Source organism: Salmo salar, chromosome ssa22 (assembly GCF_905237065.1).
Source record: "Salmo salar chromosome ssa22, Ssal_v3.1, whole genome shotgun sequence".
NCBI lineage: Eukaryota > Metazoa > Chordata > Actinopteri > Salmoniformes > Salmonidae > Salmo > Salmo salar.
In genome coordinates this window covers 58,166,549-58,187,790 of record NC_059463.1, presented here as the reverse complement: position 1 = coordinate 58,187,790, position 21,242 = coordinate 58,166,549, and the positions used below count along the sequence as shown (strand labels likewise).

Here is a 21,242-nt window from a genome sequence, read left to right as displayed (position 1 = left end):
ACCAGATGGGATGGCGTATCGCTGCAGAATTCTGTGGTAGCCATGCAGGTTAAGTGTGCCTTGAATTCTAAATAAATCACTGACAGTGTCACCAGCGAAGCAACCCCACACCATCACACCTCCTCCTCCATGCTTTATGGTGGGAACCACACATGCAGAGTTCATCCGTTCACCTACTCTGCGTCTCACAAAGACATGGTGGTTGGAACCCAAAATCTCAAACTTGGACTCATCAGACCAAATGGCAGCTTTCCACCGGTCTAATGTCCATTGCTCGTGTTTTTCAGCCCAAGCAAGTCTCTTCTTATTGGTGTCCTTTAGTAGTGGTTTCTTTGCAGCAATTCGACCATGAAGGCCTGATTCACGCAGTCTCCTCTGAACAGTTAATGTTGAAATGTGTCTGTTTCTTGAACTCTGAAGCATTTATTTGGGCTGCAATCTGAGGTGCAATTAACTCTAATGAACTTATCCTCTACAGCAGAGATAACTCTGGGTCTTCCTTTCCTGTGGAGGTCCTCATGAGAGCCAGTTTCATCATAGCGCTTGATGGTTTTTACGACTGAAGTTGAAGAAATGTTCAAAGTTCGTGAAATGTTCCTGATTTTAAAGTAATGATGGACTGTCGTTTCTCTTTGCTTATTTGAGCTCTTCTTGCCATAATATTTTTACCAAGTAGGGCTATCTTCTGTATGCCACCCCTACCTTGTCACAACACAACTGATTGGGCTCAAACACATTTAGAAGGAAAGAAATTCCATACATTAACTTTTAACAATGCACAGCTGTTAATTGAAATCCATTCCAGGTGACTACCTCATGAAGCTGGTTGAGAGAATGCCTAGTGTGTGCAAAGCTGTCATCAAGGCAAAGGGTGGCTACTTTGATTTGTTTAACACCTTTTTTGGTTACTACATGATTCCATATGTGTTATTTCATAGTGTTGATGTCTTCACTGTTATTCTACAATGTAGAAAATAGTACAAATAAAGAAAAACCCTTGAATGAGTAGGTGTGTCCAAACTTTTGACTGATATATATTTACTGCACAGTAACATAATATACAGTTGTACCATAATTCATACTACAAGAATTGTTATTTTCTTGCCCAGTTACCTATAAAGATTTACAGTTGACTTCAGACCCAAACCACAGTCTCTCTCCTCTGTAAGTTAGCTACAGACACAAACATTAACCCTCCTCTCCTCTCCTCTCCTCTCCTCTCCTCTCCTCTCCTCTCCTCTCCTCTCCTCTCCTCTTCTCTTCCCTTCCCCTCCCCTCTCCTCTCCTCTCTTCTCCTCTCCTCTCCTCTCCTCTGTAAGTTAGCTACAGACATTAACCCCAGTCTCCCCCCTCCCTCTTGTCCCCTTTGTCTCGGTCTCTAGGACTTCTCCTATGATGATAATAAGGTGGAGTTCAACGTGGACGCTCCTAACGGAGTGGTGATGGAAGGTTACCTGTTCAAGAGGGCCTCCAACGCCTTCAAGACCTGGAACAGGTGAGATGGAAACACCTGTCCTACACCTCTGATTAGGAACCATCAGCTGCCTCTGATTAGGAACCATACTCTGCCCAAAACAAAGAAATACAAAACATAGAATGCCCACCCCACACCCTGACCTAACAAAATAGATAAATAAACCGTCTCTCTCAGGTCAGGGCGTGACAACTTGTTCTCAACTGGCCTACCTGGTTAAATAAAGGTGAAATAAAAAATAAAAAAAACACAACAGTACTGTTTGATTCAGAGTGGTACTTCATCTCAGTCTCCTCTTGTCTCCTCTCCTCCCCTCCTCCTCTCTAATCCTTTCCTCCCCTCCTCCTCTCTCCTTCCAGACGGTGGTTCTCCATACAGAACAGCCAGCTGGTCTACCAGAAGCGACTTAAGGTAAGAAAATAACTGGGACTTTTGAAAGGAGAGCTATGTAATCAGCCTGAATGCCGGTCTGTTTGTGCTATCATTAGGCTGTTGGCCAATCATCAAGAAAGGGGCTTTAGTTATTGAGATACCCCTACAAACTCATGTAACCCAATATTGCAAGCTCTGATATTGCTAACATTTGAAATACAAGTAGCCCGTTACCTTCCCAACATAAACAAACAGCAGTAGGATATCTTAATGCCTCTAGGAAATATAGACCTGTAAACACAAAGAATAGCAATAGGAGGAAATATCAACTATCAAATATGAATATTTTTTGATGAATTTAAACTTTCCAAGTCAAATGTGGTCTCATTCAGTGCTGTTGTATGGTCCTGCCTGACAACATTACATAGTTACACATTTATTCCATTCCAGCCATTACAATGAGCCCGTCTTCTTATAGCTCCTCCCATCAGCCTCCTCTACTCCAAATCCATTATTGCATCCAAAATCCAATATGGCTGCCATTATACCATTAAATGGTGGTTTAAACACCTGTATAGGTTTTAAATAAGAGACATATTGTAGATGTGTGTACTGTACCTGTGACCTGTACTCAATACCAACGTTGTGTCATTAAACTATGTTGGGCATCCAGTAGGCCTGCCATAATTAAACACCATTGTCTGGATATGGAAAAGCCAGCAGACTGATTGGCATGGCAACACCAAATATCCCAAGTCACAAGCCTCATTGAGAACCAATGAGGTAACTGGGAGGCTCAAACAAAAGACAAGAAAACCCATGAGACACCCTCTTCCTAGCTCTACAACTTGTGGTATACCAACTGTGGTATGTATAACTTGTGCATCCAGGATTGGGCTCTGAAATCACCTCGTTATGAAGAAGTAAACTTTGATTCATTGCTAGTCCAATACGGCTGCCTGACTCCAACATGACCTTCCACTGACTCATGGGATTTGTGATGCTCGTTGGGATGTTCCGTTGCGCTTTTTTGCTGTTTGGGTTGAGTTGGTGACATTATGGTGGACTATTCTGCTGTTTGGGTTGAGTTGGTGACATTATGGTGGACTATTCTGCTGTTTGGGTTGAGTTGGTGACATTATGGTGGATGCAACCAAACATGATGCCAAGCGCATTAAGGCAGGTGTTCATCACTTCCTGGGTGGATAGGAACATTAGACTGCTGGCCTTCCTGGGTGGATAGGAACATTAGCCAGAGCTATTTAGGAGGGATATCACACCTGGTACAAATGATTGTCTAGTTTATACAAATCATTGTCTAGTCTATACCTGCGCCAAGAGGGGAGTAGTTCAAAGTCCGGGTACAGGGGGTAGCTTGGGTCTAAAATGATTTTGTGAGGCTTGCTGAAGGCCCTGACCTTAAAGATCTCCTCCAGGCCTGTCTGTTTGACTTCAAGTACCTTGCTTGCTGTGGTGATAATCCTTCTCAGCATATTTCTCTGGCTGACAGTGGCATTGCCAAACCAACAAACAATACAAAAAGTTAAAATACTCTCAATGAAAGATTTTGTAAAACAGAGTCAGTATTGTACAGTCAACATTAAAAGATCCCAGTTTTTTGAGAAAGTAATGTCTCTGTAGATCAGGTCTGTACATTTACTCCTCTGAAGCTCATTGTCCAAGAGGACACCCAGATATCTCTATTCCTCTACAATCTCTAGATGTTGCAGAGGTAGGTGTTGTATCTCTTTGGTCTTGTTGGTATTGGAGGACCGAGTGTGATTCATCACACCACTCTAAAGACATTTAGAGCGGAGGAGCTTCCTGGCTGGCGCTGAGAACATGACTTTTCACAATGTCCTCAAAGCGTTTCATTACTAAGGATGTCAAGGCAACAGGGTGGTAGTCATTCAGCACAGAGAGATTAGATGCTTTAGGAATGGGTATAATTACAACGTTTTTCTACAATACTGGCACGTGTTGCTGGTCGAGCGAGAATCGGAAAATGTCTGTAAAAACACCAGACAATTGTTCAGCACGGTGCTTTAACACATGTCTACTTATTTTGTCTGGGCTTGTGTGCATTACATCCCCTGAACAACTTCACAACATCAGCCTGTTTAACAACAACCCTCTCAAACATGTTGTCTGATTCAAATCTTGAGAAGAAAACATTTAGTTGATTAGCCATGTTCTGGCCCTCATGTCTCCCAAGGTCAGCATTGGTTTTTCCCCTGCCTATGTTGGGGGCACTAGCCATGGATTTAATCCCTTGCCTGAGGAGAGGCTCCTCTCCACCCTTTGCTTGTATGCCTCTGTCACAGGTGTCGTAGGGATTGGACCAAAACGCAGCGGGAACGTGAATACTCATCTTCTTATTTTATTGAAGAAGGAAAACGAAAGAAACACGTATACAAAAAACAACAAACGCCACTAAACAGTCCCGTCAGGTGCACAAACACAAAACAGGAAATAACTACCTACAAATCCCATAGAAAAACACCCCTCTTAAATAGGACCTTCAATTAGAAGCAACGAGGAGCAGCTGCTTCCAATTGATGGTCAACCCAATAAACACCACATAGAAATAGACATACTAGAACTAACATAGAAATAGACTAACAAGAACATAGCCCAACAAACCCCGAAACACTCTAAACAAACACCCCTCTTAAATAAGAACATAGCCCAACAAACCCCGAAACACTCTAAACAAACACCCCCTGCCACGTCCTGACCAAACTACAATAACAAACAACCTCTTTTACTGGTCAGGATGTGACAGCCTCCTTGTCCACCAGTATCTTTCTTTTGATCTCACGTTATGCATCTCTTAAAGCCTGTCTATTACCCTTAGCATAAAGAGGACTACCAGCCATGGGTGGTAGCAGAATAGGTACATATGATGGCAATACACGCCAGCACTTTCCGATGGCCTCCTGTTGAATGGTCTCCTGACATGTGGAAGTCCAGTTCCATGATGTCTCTGTCTTTATTAACTGTCAGAGGAGGACTGATGGCGGAGTGGGCCTATCGTTATCTGTTTAACCTGGTCAGGTCCCAGAACTACAACCACTACTGTTAGCTGTGTAACCTGGTCAGGTCCCAGAACTACAACCACTACTGTTAGCTGTGTAACCTGGTCAGGACCCCAGAACTACAACCACTACTGTTAGCTGTGTAACCTGGTCAGGCCCTTGTAACCTAGACCCCAGAACTACAACCACTACTGTTAGCTGTGTAACCTGGTCAGGCCCCAGAACTACAACCACTACTGTTAGCTGTGTAACCTGGTCAGGTCCCAGAACTACAACCACTACTGTTAGCTGGTGTAACCTGGTCAGGTCCCAGAACTACAACCACTACTGTTAGCTGTGTAACCTGGTCAGGCCCCAGAACTACAACCACTACTGTTAGCTGTGTAACCTGGTCAGGCCCCAGAACTACAACCACTACTGTTAGCTGGTGTAACCTGGTCAGGCCCCAGAACTACAACCACTACTGTTGGCTGTGTAACCTGGTCAGGCCCCAGAACTACAACCACTACTGTTAGCTGTGTAACCTGGTCAGGCCCCAGAACTACAAACCACTACTGTTATAATGCCAACCATATTGGATTTTGGACACCATATTGGATTTGAGGCAAAATCCAGGGTGGCCCCAAAGACAATATGTGGTGGCCCCCTCACTAAATTACAAGAGTAGGGGCTGAAAATACTCAGCCAATGAAAGGATGTTGTGTTTTGATTGACACTGCTCTCTGCCAATAGGATGCCCTGACGGTGGTGGTGGAGGACCTGAGGCTGTGTTCAGTCAAACCTTGCGAGGACGGAGAGAGGAGGTTCTGCTTCGAGGTGGTGTCCCCCACTAAGTAAGAATGTGTATGTATATGTGTGAATATAATCTATCGGTGTGTGTGTGTGTGTGTGTGTGTGTGTGTGTGTGTGTGTGTGTGTGTGTGTGTGTGTGTGTGTGTGTGTGTGTGTGTGTGTGTGTGTGTGTGTGTGTGTGTGTGTATATGTGTAATATAATCTATCGGTGTGTGTGTGTGTGTGTGTGTGTGTGTGTGTGTGTGTGTGTGTGTGTGTGTGTGTGTGTGTGTGTGTGTGTGTGTATATGTGAATATAATCTATCGGTGTGTGTGTGTGTGTGTATGTCCTCTCCTCACCCTCCTCTCTCCCACTAGGAGCTGTATGCTCCAGGCAGAGTCAGAGAAGTTACGGCAGGCCTGGATCCACGCTGTACAGGCCTCCATCGCCTCTGCATACAGAGAGATATCAGACAACTACTACATCGAGGTACTGACCCTAAGCTTAACCCTGGCCCTGACCTCAACCCTAACCCTATAATTAACCCTGGCCCTAACCCTAAAATTAACCCTGACTCTAACCCTGACCCTAATCCTAACATTAACCGTGACCCTAACCTCAACTCTAATCCTAACCCTAAAATTAACCCTGACTCTAACCCTCAACTCTAATCCTAATCCTAACATTAACCCTGACCCTAACCTCAACTCTAATCCTAATCCTAACATTAACCCTGACTCTAACCCTGACCCTAATCCTAACATTAACCCTGACCCTAACCCCAACTCTAATCCTAACATTAACCCTGACTCTAACCCTGACCCTAATCCTAACATTAACCCTGACTCTAACCCTGACCCTAATCCTAACATTAACCCTGACCCTAACCTCAACTCTAATCCTAACCCTAACATTAACCCTGACTCTAACCTCAACTCTAATGCTAAAATTAACCCTACAGAGAGGACTATATTGAGGTATAACTCTAACCTGAACCCTACAGAGAGAACTATATTGAGGTATAACTCTAACCTGAACCCTACAGAGAGAACTACATTGAGGTATAACTCTAACCTGAACCCTACAGAGGCACTCTCCATAGTCTCTCTATGCGCCAAAATACTACATGGAATAATAACATCAGTGATTCCAAAACATTGATTGTTCCTACTGACAGCCTTTAACTGGGACCAACCAGCTGTATAACTAGCTGGCCTAAAGCCTTTAACTGGGACCAACCAGCTGTATAACTAGCTGGCCTAAAGCCTTTAACTGGGACCAACCAGCTGTATAACTAGCTGGCCTAAAGACTTTAGCTGGGACCCACCAGCTGTATAACTAGCTGGCCTAAAGCCTTTAGCTGGGACCCACCAGCTGTATAACTAGCTGGCCTAAAGCCTTTAGCTGGGACCCACCAGCTGTATAACTAGCTGGCCTAAAGCCTTTAGCTGGGACTCACCAGCTGTATAACTAGCTGGCCTAAAGCCTTTAGCTGGGACCCACCAGCTGTATAACTAGCTGGCCTAAAGCCTTTAACTGGGACCCACCAGCTGTATAACTAGCTGGCCTAAAGCCTTTAGCTGGGACCCACCAGCTGTATAACTAGCTGGCCTAAAGCCTTTAGCTGGGACCCACCAGCTGTATAACTAGCTGGCCTAAAGCCTTTAGCTGTGACCCACCAGCAGTATAACTAGCTGGCCTAAAGCCTTTAACTGGGACCAACCAGCTGTATAACTAGCTGGCCTAAAGCCTTTAGCTGGGACCCACCAGCTGTATAACTAGCTGGCCTAAAGCCTTTAGCTGGGACTCACCAGCTGTATAACTAGCTGGCCTAAAGCCTTTAGCTGGGACCCACCAGCAGTATAACTAGCTGGCCTAAAGCCTTTAACTGGGACCCACCAGCTGTATAACTAGCTGGCCTAAAGCCTTTAGCTGGGACTCACCAGCAGTATAACTAGCTGGCCTAAAGCCTTTAGCTGGGACTCGCCAGCTGTATAACTAGCTGGCCTAAAGCCTTTAGCTGGGACCCACCAGCTGTATAACTAGCTGGCCTAAAGCCTTTAGCTGGGATCCACCAACCAAGTATAACTAGCTGGCCTAAAGCCTTTAGCTGGGACTCACCAGCAGTATAACTAGCTGGCCAAAAGCCTTTAGCTGGGACTCGCCAGCAGTATAACTAGCTGGCCTAAAGCCTTTAGCTGGGACCCACCAGCTGTATAACTAGCTGGCCTAAAGCCTTTAGCTGTGACCCACCAGCTGTATAACTAGCTGGCCTAAAGCCTTTAGCTGGGACTCACCAGTAGTATAACTAGCTGGCCTAAAGCCTTTAGCTGGGACTCACCAGCTGTATAACTAGCTGACCTAAAGCCTTTAGCTGGGACCCACCAGCTGTATAACTAGCTGGCATAAAGCCTTTAGCTGGGATCCACCAACCACCAGTATAACTAGCTGGCCTAAAGCCTTTAGCTGGGACTCACCAGCAGTATAACTAGCTGGCCAAAAGCCTTTAGCTGGGACTCGCCAGCAGTATAACTAGCTGGCCTAAAGCCTTTAGCTGGGACCCACCAGCTGTATAACTAGCTGGCCTAAAGCCTTTAGCTGTGACCCACCAGCAGTATAACTAGCTGGCCTAAAGCCTTTAGCTGGGACCCACCAGCAGTATAACTAGCTGGCCTAAAGCCTTTAGCTGGGACTCACCAGCTGTATAACAAGCTGGCCTAAAGCCTTTAGCTGGGACCCACCAGCTGTATAACTAGCTGGCCTAAAGCCTTTAGCTGGGACCCACCAGCTGTATAACTAGCTGGCCTAAAGCCTTTAGCTGGGACTCACCAGCAGTATAACTAGCTGGCCTAAAGCCTTTAGCTGGGACTCACCAGCAGTATAACTAGCTGGCCTAAAGCCTTTAGCTGGGACCCACCAGCTGTATAACTAGCTGGCCTAAAGCCTTTAGCTGGGACTCGCCAGCAGTATAACTAGCTGGCCTAAAGCCTTTAGCTGGGACCCACCAGCTGTATAACTAGCTGGCCTAAAGCCTTTAGCTGGGACCCACCAGCTGTATAACTAGCTGGCCTAAAGCCTTTAGCTGGGACCCACCAGCTGTATAACTAGCTGGCCTAAAGCCTTTAGCTGGGATCCACCCACCACCAGTATAACTAGCTGGCCTAAAGCCTTTAGCTGGGACTCGCCAGCAGTACAACTAGCTGGCCTAAAGCCTTTAGCTGGGACTCACCAGCTGTATAACTAGCTGGCCTAAAGCCTTTAGCTGGGACCCACCAGCTGTATAACTAGCTGGCCTAAAGCCTTTAGCTGGGATCCACCAGCAGTATAACTAGCTGGCCTAAAGCCTTTAGCTGGGACCCACCTGCTGTATAACTAGCTGGCCTAAAGCCTTTAGCTGGGACCCACCAGCAGTATAACTAGCTGGCCTAAAGCCTTTAGCTGGGACCCACCAGCTGTATAACTAGCTGGCCTAAAGCCTTTAGCTGGGACCCACCACCAGTATAACTAGCTGGCCTAAAGCCTTTAGCTGGGACTCACCAGCTGTATAACTAGCTGGCCTAAAGCCTTTAGCTGGGACCCACCAGCTGTATAACTAGCTGGCCTAAAGCCTTTAGCTGGGATCCACCAGCAGTATAACTAGCTGGCCTAAAGCCTTTAGCTGGGACCCACCAGCTGTATAACAAGCTGGCCTAAAGCCTTTAGCTGGGACCCACCAGCTGTATAACTAGCTGGCCTAAAGCCTTTAGCTGGGACCCACCAGCTGTATAACTAGCCGGCCTAAAGCCTTTAGCTGGGACTCACCAGCTGTATAACTAGCTGGCCTAAAGCCTTTAGCTGGGACCCACCAGCTGTATAACTAGCTGGCCTAAAGCCTTTAGCTTGGATCCACCAGCAGTATAACTAGCTGGCCTAAAGCCTTTAGCTGGAACCCACCAGCTGTATAACTAGCTGGCCTAAAGCCTTTAGCTGGGACCCACCACCAGTATAACCAGCTGACCTAAAGCCTTTAGCTGGGATCCACCACCAGTATAACTAGCTGGCCTAAAGCCTTTAGCTGGGACCCACCAGCTGTATAACTAGCTGGCCTAAAGCCTTTAGCTGGGACCCACCAGCTGTATAACTAGCCGTTCTAAAGCCTTTAGCTGGGACTCACCAGCTGTATAACTAGCTGGCCTAAAGCCTTTAGCTGGGACCCACCACCAGTATAACTAGCTGGCCTAAAGCCTTTAGCTGGGACCCACCAGCTGTATAACTAGCTGGCCTAAAGCCTTTAGCTGTGACCCACCACCAGTATAACTAGCTGGCCTAAAGCCTTTAGCTGGGACCCACCAGCTGTATAACTAGCTGGCCTAAAGCCTTTAGCTGGGACTCACCAGCAGTATAACTAGCCGGTCTAAAGCCTTTAGCTGGGACTCACCAGCTGTATAACTAGCTGACCTAAAGCCTTTAGCTGGGACCCACCAGCTGTATAACTAGCTGGCATAAAGCCTTTAGCTGGGATCCACCCACCAGCTGTATAACTAGCTGGCCTAAAGCCTTTAGCTGGGACTCACCAGCTGTATAACTAGCCGTTCTAAAGCCTTTAGCTGGGACTCACCAGCTGTATAACTAGCTGGCCTAAAGCCTTTAGCTGGGATCCACCACCAGTATAACTAGCTGGCCTAAAGCCTTTAGCTGTGACCCACCAGCTGTATAACTAGCTGGCCTAAAGCCTTTAGCTGGGACCCACCACCTGTATAACTAGCTGGCCTAAAGCCTTTAGCTGGGACCCACCCAAGTCAGTTGGTTGGGTTTAGACCTCCTGTTTTGTAAACACTGAACTAGAACCAACCATAACCTACTTTCTGTCTGTCTTCCCATAACTAACCAACTAACTAACTAACCATAACCACCCTCTCTTCTCTGTCTCTCTCTCTAGCGTCTGGACCGAAGAGCCTCCCCCTCTACCAGCAGTATAACTAACCAACTAACTAACCAACCATAACCACCCTCTCTTCTCTGTCTCTCTCTCGCGTCTGCACCGGAGAGCCTCCCCCTCTACCAGCAGTATAACTAACCAACTAACTAACCAACCATAACCACCCTCTCTTCTCTGTCTCTCTCTCTAGCGTCTGGACCGGAGAGCCTCCCCCTCTACCAGCAGTATAACTAACCAACTAACTAACCAACCATAACCACCCTCTCTTCTCTGTCTCTCTCTCTAGCGTCTGGATCGGACAGCCTCCCCCTCTACCAGCAGTATAGACTCAGCCAGCGAGCCCCGGGGGGAGAAAGGGGGGAGAGGGGGTGAGGGCAGGGGGGAGAGCATCCTCCACCGGGTGCAGACCCTACCGGGTAATGAGCTGTGTTGTGACTGCTCCCAGGCTGCACCATGCTGGGCCTCCATCAACCTGGGAGTCCTGCTCTGCATCGAGTGCTCTGGCATACACAGGTAAACTACACTACCCACAATGCTACAGGTAGGGAATTACTAGACCAGGGGTACTCAACTCTTACCCTACGAGATCCGTCGCCTGCTGATTCTCTGTTTTAACTGATAATTAATTGCACCCACCTGGTGTACCAGCTCTAAATCAGTCCCTGATTAGAGGGGAACAATGTAAAAACGCAGTTATAACTGGCTTTGAGGTCCAGAGTTGAGTTTGAGGGTGCTAGACTACAATGTTACAGTGAACTAGACTAAATTACAACACCCTAAGTACACTTCTTTGCATTAAGTGCTCCGGCATACGCAGGTAAACTACACTACCCACAATGCCACAGGTAGGAAACTTAAAAACAACACTGGAAACAATTCTCTGCATTAAGGACTCCGCAGAACCTATATCACGGGTGAGCAATTTACAAAGACTGCACCTTGTTTTCTGACTTCAGGCAGCCGTCGACTTTTAACGGATTGACAGGTGTTTACCACACTTCCGTCAGTTCAGTCCTCACCTGTGACCCCCTCACCTGACAGAGAACAGCCAAACAGCAGCGAGAGACAGGAAGTAGAACAAGTGAAAGAACAGCCAAACAGCAGCGAGACAGGAAGTAGAACAGGTGAAAGTGACAGACAGGAAGCAGACTGCAGACGTTGTCACGAGACCTAATCCCAAATTTCTGTCACTTCAAACAGTCTGGGGATTACAACTTAATCTGTTTAAAAACTAGTCCTTCCATATCTTCACAGATTACAGGCTACGCAACACACATTCTCTACTCAGAGTTTGTGAAAAGCTGCTGTATCTGACCTGTTGTCTCTCTCTCTCTCTGTGTGTTGTGTTGTCTTCTAAAGGAGTCTGGGGGTTCACTGCTCCAAGGTGCGTTCACTAACACTGGACTCCTGGGAACCAGAGCTACTCAAGGTGTGTTTCTCACTTCCTGCTCAGCGTCACCTTTACGTGATTGAAGATATGACGTATTCCTTTCTAAGAAGTTTCTTGGGACTCTGGGAATATCTCTCTTCGTTTTTTTTTCGGGGTTATGAAATTCCTCACCTAATCCTTTCTCCTCTGCTATCTTTCTCTCTCTCCAGTTGATGTGTGAGCTGGGTAACAATGTGATTAACCACATCTATGAGGGAGCCTGTGAGGAACTGGGATTGAAGAAACCTGGACCTTCCAGTCCTAGGTGAGCACTGGTTAGCAAGTTTACCTATAGGCTAGGAGACTCCTAAACATGACATATACGGTCTTCCCTCTTCTCTCTCTCTCTCTCTCTCTCTCCTCAGACAAGAGAAGGAGGCGTGGATCAAGGCTAAATATGTGGAGAGGCGTTTCCTGAAGAAGATGAGCGTCAGTGGCTCATTGGTTGAAGGGGAGAGGAAGTCCCGCCCCTGGAGCGTGAAGAAGTGCCATCGCCACAACAGCTCAATGCGAGGAGCGCCCAAAACCCGCCGGAAATACCGACACGACCCTGCTTTGATTTCACCGGGAAACCTCTCCGCAGGTGACTAAACTCTCTCTCTCTCTCCTCTCCTTCTGCAGTTGACTGAATGTTTAAGCCGTGGAAAGCTGTCCTGCATATGTCTTGAAGGACAATACAACTAGAGAAGTATCCATTTAGCTGTTGTGGAAGAGTCCTGAGGAAAGCATGTGATGCTGAACTGTTTGCTCTGTCCAACTCCATCAGACGGGCAGCAGACTGCAGACGTCGTCACGAGACCTAATCCCAATTTCTGACACTTCATACAGTCTGGGGATTTAAAACCAGTCTCTCCATATCTTCAAACCCTTTGTACTTTATCACTTTTACTTTTGTCAAATAAATAATGAGTTCCTGTCTGGAAACCTTTTTGTAATATGAGGACAGGTGGAATTGAGACTCTCTCTGTCCTGTATGTCCTCAGCTGCAGCGAAGCTCCGTCGTGACTCTCTGTTTTGTCCCGATGAGATGGACAACCTCTTCTCCTACTTCGACACCGGCAACGGCACCCGCAGTAAGTCTGACCCAGAGTTTCCCGCAGTAAGTCTGACCCAGAGTTTCCCGCAGTAAGTCTGACCCAGAGTTTCCCGCAGTAAGTCTGACCCAGAGTTTCCCGCAGTAAGTCTGACTCAGAGTTATCTATGTGTGGCTTTGATCTGACACACACTCACCTGCCAACCAGAGAGAACAAACGTGATAATAGATGTTTTGGGACTGGAGATGAGGTTTTAGAAGGAACTGTTATTGGCTGGAGATGAGGCTTTAGAAGGAACTGTTATTGGGTGGAGATGAGGCTTTAGAAGGAACTGTTATTGGCTGGAGATGAGGCTTTAGAAGGAACTGTTATTGGGTGGAGATGAGGCTTTAGAAGGAACTGTTATTGGGTGGAGATGAGGCTTTAGAAGGAACTGTTATTGGGTGGAGATGAGGCTTTAGAAGGAACTGTTATTGGGTGGAGATGAGGCTTTAGAAGGAACTGTTATTGGGTGGAGATGAGGTTTTACAAGGAACTGTTATTGGGTGGAGATGAGGCTTTAGAAGGACTGTTATTGGGTGGAGATGAGGCTTTAGAAGGACTGTTATTGGGTGGAGATGAGGCTTTAGAAGGAACTGTTATTGGGTGGAGATGAGGCTTTAGAAGGAACTGTTATTGGGTGGAGATGAGGCTTTAGAAGGAACTGTTATTGGGTGGAGATGAGGCTTGGTGCTATATGGGGGGATTGGGGTCAGTAGGGTAGATTGGGGTCAATAAGGTAGGTTGGGGTCAGTAGGGTAGATTGGGGTCAGTAGGGTAGATTGGGGTCAGTAGGGTAGATTGGGGTCAGTAGGGTAGATTGTGGTCAGTAGGGTAGATTGGGGTCAGTAGGGTAGATTGGGGTCAATAAGGTAGATTGGGGTCAGTAGGGTAGATTGGGGTCAGCAGGGTAGATTGGGGTCAGTAGGGTATTTTGGGGTCAGTAGGGTAGATTGGGGTCAATAAGGTAGATTGGGGTCAATAAGGTAGATTGGGGTCTGCAGGGTAGATTGGGGTCAGTAAGGTAGATTGGGGTCAGTAGAGTTGATTGGGGTCAGTAGGGTAGATTGGGGTCAGTAAGGTTGATTGGGGTCAGTAGGGTAGATTGTGGTCAGTAGGGTAGATTGTGGTCAGTAGGGTAGATTGTGGTCAGTAGGGTAGATTGGGGTCAGTAAGGTAGATTGGGGTCAGCAGGGTAGATTGGGGTCAGTAGGGTAGATTGGGGTCAGTAGGGTAGATTGGGGTCAGTGGGGTAGATTGGGGTCAGCGGGGTAGATTGGGGTCAGCGGGGTAGATTGGGTTCAGTAGGGTAGATTGGGGTCAGTAGGGTAGATTGGGGTCAGTAAGGTAGATTGGGGTCAGTAGGGTAGATTGGGGTCAGCAGGGTAGATTGGGGTCAGTAGGGTAGATTGGGGTCAGTAGAAGATTGGGGTCAATAAGGTAGATTGGGGTCAATAAGGTAGTTTGGGGTCAGCAGGGTAGATTGGGGTCAGTAAGGTAGATTGGGGTCAGTAGGGTAGATTGGGGTCAGTAGGGTAGATTGGGGTCAGTAGAGTAGATTGGGGTCAGTAGGGTAGATTGGGGTCAGTAGGGTAGATTGTGGTCAGTAGAGTAGATTGGGGTCAGTAGGGTAGATTGGGGTCAGTAGAGTAGATTGGGGTCAGTAAGGTAGATTGGGGTCAGTAGGGTAGATTGGGGTCAGTAGGTTGACAGGGGGATATTTTAGGGATTGAGAGGCTGCTAGAGGATGGTTAGGGTTAGGAGGGGTGTACCTAGCTGGTGAGGAGACTGGTTTTGGGGCTGTAAGGAGGCCTTGTTGCGGAGCTTCAGGGGAGGCGGTGTGATGACTAACGTGTCCGTGGCTTGGCGCTGGTTGGCCCTGCAGGTCTGAGCAGCGACAGTGGGCTGGGAGGCAGTACAGACGGGAGCACAGATATCCTGGTGTTTGGCTCAGTGGTCGACAGTGTCACCGAGGAGGGTAAGTCACAGGTGTGTGTGTGTGTGTGTGTGTGTGTGTGTGTGTGTGTGTGTGTGTGTGTGTGTGTGTGTGTGTGTGTGTGTGTGTGTGTGTGTGTGTGTGTGTGTGTGTGTGTGTGTGTGTGTGTGTGTGTGTTTCCTACTAGTGCTGACTTTGCTGATAAATACTTTGAGGAATAATGTACCTACTATGACTGTGATATGTGGTTGTCCCACCTAGTTATCTGTAGATGAATGTACTGACTATGACTGGTCCACCTAGCTATCTGGAGATGAATGTACTGACTATGACTGGTCCACCTAGCTATCTGTAGATGAATGTACTGACTATGACTGGTCCACCTAGCTATCTGTAGATGAATGTACTGACTATGACTGGTCCACCTAGCTATCTGGAGATGAATGTACTGACTATGACTGGTCCACCTAGCTATCTGGAGATGAATGGACTGACTATGACTGGTCCACCTAGCTATCTGGAGATGAATGTACTGACTATGACTGGTCCACCTAGCTATCTGGAGATGAATGTACTGACTATGACTGGTCCACCTAGCTATCTTGAATGCACTAATTGTAAGTCGCTCTGGACAAGAGCGTCTGCTAAATTACTAACATGTAAAATTGTGTGTGTGCACGTCAGAATTGACAGACTGTGTACTTTCAAAGGTTCAGCGCTAGTCGTAGTTCAGGACTTTGTCAAACTGTCGTAGCCAGACTAACCTGCCTCTCCCTCATTCTCCACCCCCCCACACTCATTCTCCTCCCCCCCACACTCATTCTCCTCCCCCCCACACTCATTCTCCTCCCCCCTACACTCATTCTCCTCCCCCCCACACTCATTCTCCACCCCCCACACTCATTCTCCTCCCCCCCACACTCATTCTCCTCCCCCCCACACTCATTCTCCTCCCCCCCACACTCATTCTCCTCCCCCCCACACTCATTCTCCTCCCCCCCACACTCATTTTCCTCCCCCCACACTCATTCTCCTCCCCCCCACACTCATTCTCCTCCCCCCCACACTCATTCTCCTCCCCCACACACTCATTCTCCTCCCCCCCACACTCATTCTCCTCCCCCCCACACACTCATTTTCCTCCCCCCCACACACTCATTTTCCTCCCCCCCACACTCATTCTCCTCCCCCCCACACTCATTCTCCTCCCCCCCACACACTCATTCTCCTCCCCCCACACACTCATTCTTCTCCCCCCCACACTCATTCTCCTCCCCCCCACACTCATTCTCCTCCCCCCCACACTCATTCTCCTCCCCCCCACACACTCATTCTCCTCCCCCCCACACACTCATTCTCCCCCCCACACTCATTCTCCTCCCCCCCACACTCATTCTCCCCCCCCCACACTCATTCTCCTCCCCCCCACACTCATTCTCCTTCCCCCCACACTCATTCTCCTCCCCCCACACTCATTCTCCTCCCCCCACACTCATTCTCCCCCACACACTCATTCTCCCCCACACACTCATTCTCCCCCACACACTCATTCTCCCCCACACACTCATTCTCCTCCCCCCCACACACTCATTCTCCTCCCCCCCACACACTCATTCTCCCCCACACACTCATTCTACTCCCCCCCACACACTCATTCTACTCCCCCCCACACACTCATTCTCCTCCCCCCCACACACTCATTCTCCCCCCACACACTCATTCTCCACCCCCCACACACTCATTCTCCTCCCCCCACACACTCATTCTCCCCCCCACACACTCATTCTCCTCCCCCCCACACACTCATTCTCCCCCACACACTCATTCTCCACCCCCCCACACACTCATTCTCCTCCCCCCCACACACTCATTCTCCTCCCCCCACACACTCATTCTCCCCCCCACACACTCATTCTCCTCCCCCCACACACTCATTCTCCTCCCCCACACACTCATTCTCCTCCCCCACACACTTATTCTACTCCCCCCCCACACACTCATTCTCCTCCCCCCCACACACTCATTCTCCCCCACACTCATTCTCCCCCCACACACTCATTCTCCACCCCCCACACACTCATTCTCCTCCCCCACACACTCATTCTCCTCCCCCCCCACACACTCATTCTCCTCCCCCCCACACACTCATTCTCCCCCCACACACTCATTCTCCTCCCCCCACACACTCATTCTCCTCCCCCCACACACTCATTCTCCTCCCCCACACACTCATTCTCCCCCACACACTCATTCTCCTCCCCCCCCACACTCATTCTCCTCCCCCACACACTCATTCTCCCCCACACACTCATTCTCCCCCACACACTCATTCTCCCCCCCACACTCATTCTCCTCCCCCCCACACACTCTTTCTCCTCCCACACACTCATTCTCCTCCCCCCCACACACTCTTTCTCCTCCCCCCCACACACTCATTCTCCCCCCCACACACTCATTCTCCCCCCCACACACTCATTCTCCTCCCCCCACACACTCATTCTCCTCCCCCACACACTCATTCTCCTCCCCCACACACTCATTCTCCTCCCCCACACACTCATTCTCCTCCCCCCACACTCATTCTCCTCCACACACTCATTCTCCCCCACACACTCATTCTCCCCCACACACTCATTCTCCTCCCCCCCACACACTCATTCTCCTCCCCCCCACACTCTCATTCTCCCCCCACCCCACACTCTCATTCTCCTCCCCCACACACTCATTCTCCTCCCCCCACACACTCATTCTCCCCCACACACTCATTCTCCCCCACACACTCATTCTCCACCTCCCCCCACACACTCATTCTCCACCCCCCCCCACACTCTCTCCTTCTCCCTCCCTCCCCCTCGCCCCAGTAGAGTGTGAGGGTGAGTCAGAAGAGGAGGAGTCTAGTGGGGAGGTGGAGATAGAGCAGGAGGCGGGATCAGACCCTGAGGAGCCCCTCCCCCCGGGGGCGTTGCTCTACCGGTCGTCACGGCTACACAACCTGCCACTCATGGCCGAGGCGCTGGCACACGGGGCAGACGTCCACTCTGCCAGCGATGAGGAGGGGAAGACCCCGCTCATACAGGCCGTGACAGGGGTAAGAGAAATGCTAGAGATACACACACACTATACAGGCCGTGACCAGGGTTGGGCAGAGTGCAGACACACACTGTACATACCACAGGCGGCTGGTGGCACCTTATTTCGGGAGGACGGGTTCATAGTAATTTGCTGGAACAGAATAAATGGAATGGTATCAAATGCATGATTTCCATGGTTTTATTTCAGACGTTATTATGAGGCGTTCTCGCCTCAGCAGCCTGCTCTGATACATACAACCCTGTGTTCTGATACAACACTATGCAGATACTACACTACGCAGATACTACACTATAAATATACTACACTATGCAGATACTACACTTTAAATATACTACACTACGCAGATACTACACTATAAATATACTACACTATGCAGATACTACACTATAAATATACTACACTATGAAGATACTACACTTTAAATATACTACACTTTGCAGATACTACACTTTAAATATACTACACTATGCAGATACTACACTTTAAATATACTACACTATGCAGATACTACACTTTAAATATACTACACTACGCAGATACTACACTATAAATATACTACACTATGCAGATACTACACTTTAAATATACTACACTATGAAGATACTACACTTTAAATATACTACACTATGCAGATACTACACTTTAAATATACTACACTATGCAGATACTACACTTTAAATATACTACACTATGAAGATACTACACTAGGCAGATACTACACTATGCAGATACTACACTAGGCAGATACTACACTAGGCAGATACTACACTAGGCAGATACTACACTATGAAGATACTACACTATGCAGATACTACACTATGCAGATACTACACTAGGCAGATACTACACTATGAAGATACTACACTATGCAGATACTACACTATGAAGATACTACACTAGGCAGATACTACACTATGCAGATACTACACTATACAGATACTACACTAGGCAGATACTACACTATGCAGATACTACACTATACATACTACATTATAAAGATACTACACTATGCAGATACTACACTTTAAATATACTACACTAGGCAGATACTACACTATGCAGATACTACACTATGAAGATACTAGACTAGGCAGATACTACACTATGCAGATACTACACTTTAAATATACTACACTATGAAGATACTACACTAGGCAGATACTACACTAGGCAGATACTACACTATGCAGATACTACACTATGAATATACTACACTAGGCAGATACTACACTATAGATACTACACTAGGCAGATACTACACTATGCAGATACTACACTATGCAGATACTACACTAGGCAGATACTACACTAGGCAGATACTACACTATACATACAACACTATGCAGATACTACACTATGCAGATACTACACTATGCAGATACTACACTATGCAGATACTACACTTTAAATACTACACTATGCAGATACTACACTATACAGATACTACACTATGCAGATACTACACTAGGCAGATACTACACTTTAAATATACTACACTATACAGATACTACACTATGCAGATACTACACTAGGCAGATACTATACTATGCAGATACTACACTATGAAGATACTACACTATGCAGATACTACACTAGGCAGATACTACACTAGGCAGATACTACACTAGGCAGATACTACACTATGCAGATACACATAAGATGTCGCATGCATATCCTCCCCATCACTCTCCTCCCCCCACCACTCTCTCTCTCTTCCCTCCCCCATCACTCTCCTCCCCATCACTCTCTCTCTCCCTCTTCCCTCCCCCATCACTCTCCTCCCCCCACCACTCTCTCCCTCTTCCCTCCCCCACTCTCTCCCTCTTCTCTCCCCATCACTCTCCTCCCTCCCCCACTCTCTCCCTCTTCCCTCCCCCACTCTCTCTCTCTTCCCTCCCCATCACTCTCCTCCCCCACCACTCTCTCTCTCTTCCCTCCCCATCACTCTCCTCCCCCACCACTCTCTCTCTCTTCCCTCCCCCATCACTCTCCTCCCCATCACTCTCTCTCTCCCTCTTCCCTCCCCCATCACTCTCCTCCCCCCACCACTCTCTCCCTCTTCCCTCCCCCACTCTCTCCCTCTTCTCTCCCCCATCACTCTCCTCCCTCCCCCCACTCTCTCCCTCTTCCCTCCCCCACTCTCTCTCTTCCCTCCCCATCACTCTCCTCCCCCACCACTCTCTCTCTCTTCCCTCCCCCATCACTCTCCTCCCCCCACCACTCTCTCCCTCTTCCCTCCCCCACTCTCTCTCTCTTCCCTCCCCCATCACTCTCCTCCCCCACCACTCTCTCTCTCTTCCCTCCCCATCACTCTCCTCCCCCCACCACTCTCTCTCTCTTCCCTCCCCATCACTCTCCTCCCCCACCACTCTCTCTCTCCCTCTTCCCTCCCCCATCACTCTCCTCCCCCCACCACTCTCTCCCTCTTCTCTCCCCCATCACTCTCCTCCCTCCCCCCACTCTCTCCCTCTTCCCTCCCTCCCCCTCCCTCCCTCCCCCACTCTCTCCCTCTTCCCTCCCCCACTCTCTCCCTCTTCCCTCCTCCACAGCCTTCCCTGTAGCTCAGTTGGTAGAGCATGGTGTTTGCAACGCCAGGGTTGTGGGTTCGATTCCCACGGGGGGCCAGCAAAAAAAATGTATGAAATTGTATGAAATGTATGTATTCACTACTGTAAGTCGCTCTGGATAAGAGCGTCTGCTAAATGACTAAAATGTAAAAAAAATGTCCACTCATTCTCTCTCCTCTTTGTCAGGGCTCTCTAATAGCGTGTGAGTTCCTGCTGCAGAATGGGGCTGATGTGAACCAGAGGGACATGAGGGGGAGAGGACCCCTACACCACGCTACCTACCTGGGACATACAGGGTAAGAGACATTCATTCATTTATTCATTCATTCATCCCTAACCCCTACACCACGCTACCTACCTGGGACATACAGGGTAAGAGACATTCATTCATTCATTCATTCATTCATTCATCCCTAACCCCTACACCACGCTACCTACCTGGGACATACAGGGTAAGAGACATTCATTCATCCCTAACCCCTACACCACGCTACCTACCTGGGACATACAGGGTAAGAGACATTCATTCATCCCTAACCCCTACACCACGCTACCTACCTGGGACATACAG

The 21,242-nt window shown here is 48.2% G+C and overlaps 1 protein-coding gene across 10 annotated transcripts in view; it reads left to right on the top strand.

Moving 5' to 3' along the window:
- The window catches only part of LOC106583764 (arf-GAP with coiled-coil, ANK repeat and PH domain-containing protein 3), a 213,771-nt gene that overhangs the window by 173,179 nt on the left and 19,350 nt on the right, over positions 1-21,242 (top strand). For 6 of the 10 annotated variants that reach the window (XR_006761277.1, XR_006761276.1, XM_045705086.1 and 3 more), the window contains exons 11-22: positions 1,383-1,495; positions 1,834-1,885; positions 5,617-5,717; positions 6,033-6,144; positions 10,860-11,086; positions 11,933-12,002; positions 12,173-12,267; positions 12,368-12,585; positions 12,986-13,075; positions 14,952-15,053; positions 17,873-18,099; positions 20,858-20,967. Coding sequence is in view for 8 of the 10 variants with exons in the window: in XM_045705086.1 (XP_045561042.1) it covers positions 1,383-1,495; positions 1,834-1,885; positions 5,617-5,717; positions 6,033-6,144; positions 10,860-11,086; positions 11,933-12,002; positions 12,173-12,267; positions 12,368-12,585; positions 12,986-13,075; positions 14,952-15,053; positions 17,873-18,099; positions 20,858-20,967 (1,517 nt within the window). In the remaining 2 variants the exon portion in view is untranslated. The remainder of the gene's footprint in view (positions 1-1,382; positions 1,496-1,833; positions 1,886-5,616; positions 5,718-6,032; positions 6,145-10,859; positions 11,087-11,932; positions 12,003-12,172; positions 12,268-12,367; positions 12,586-12,985; positions 13,076-14,951; positions 15,054-17,872; positions 18,100-20,857; positions 20,968-21,242) is intronic. The other 4 variants (XM_045705083.1, XM_045705088.1, XM_045705084.1 and 1 more) reach the window with 3 other exon arrangements.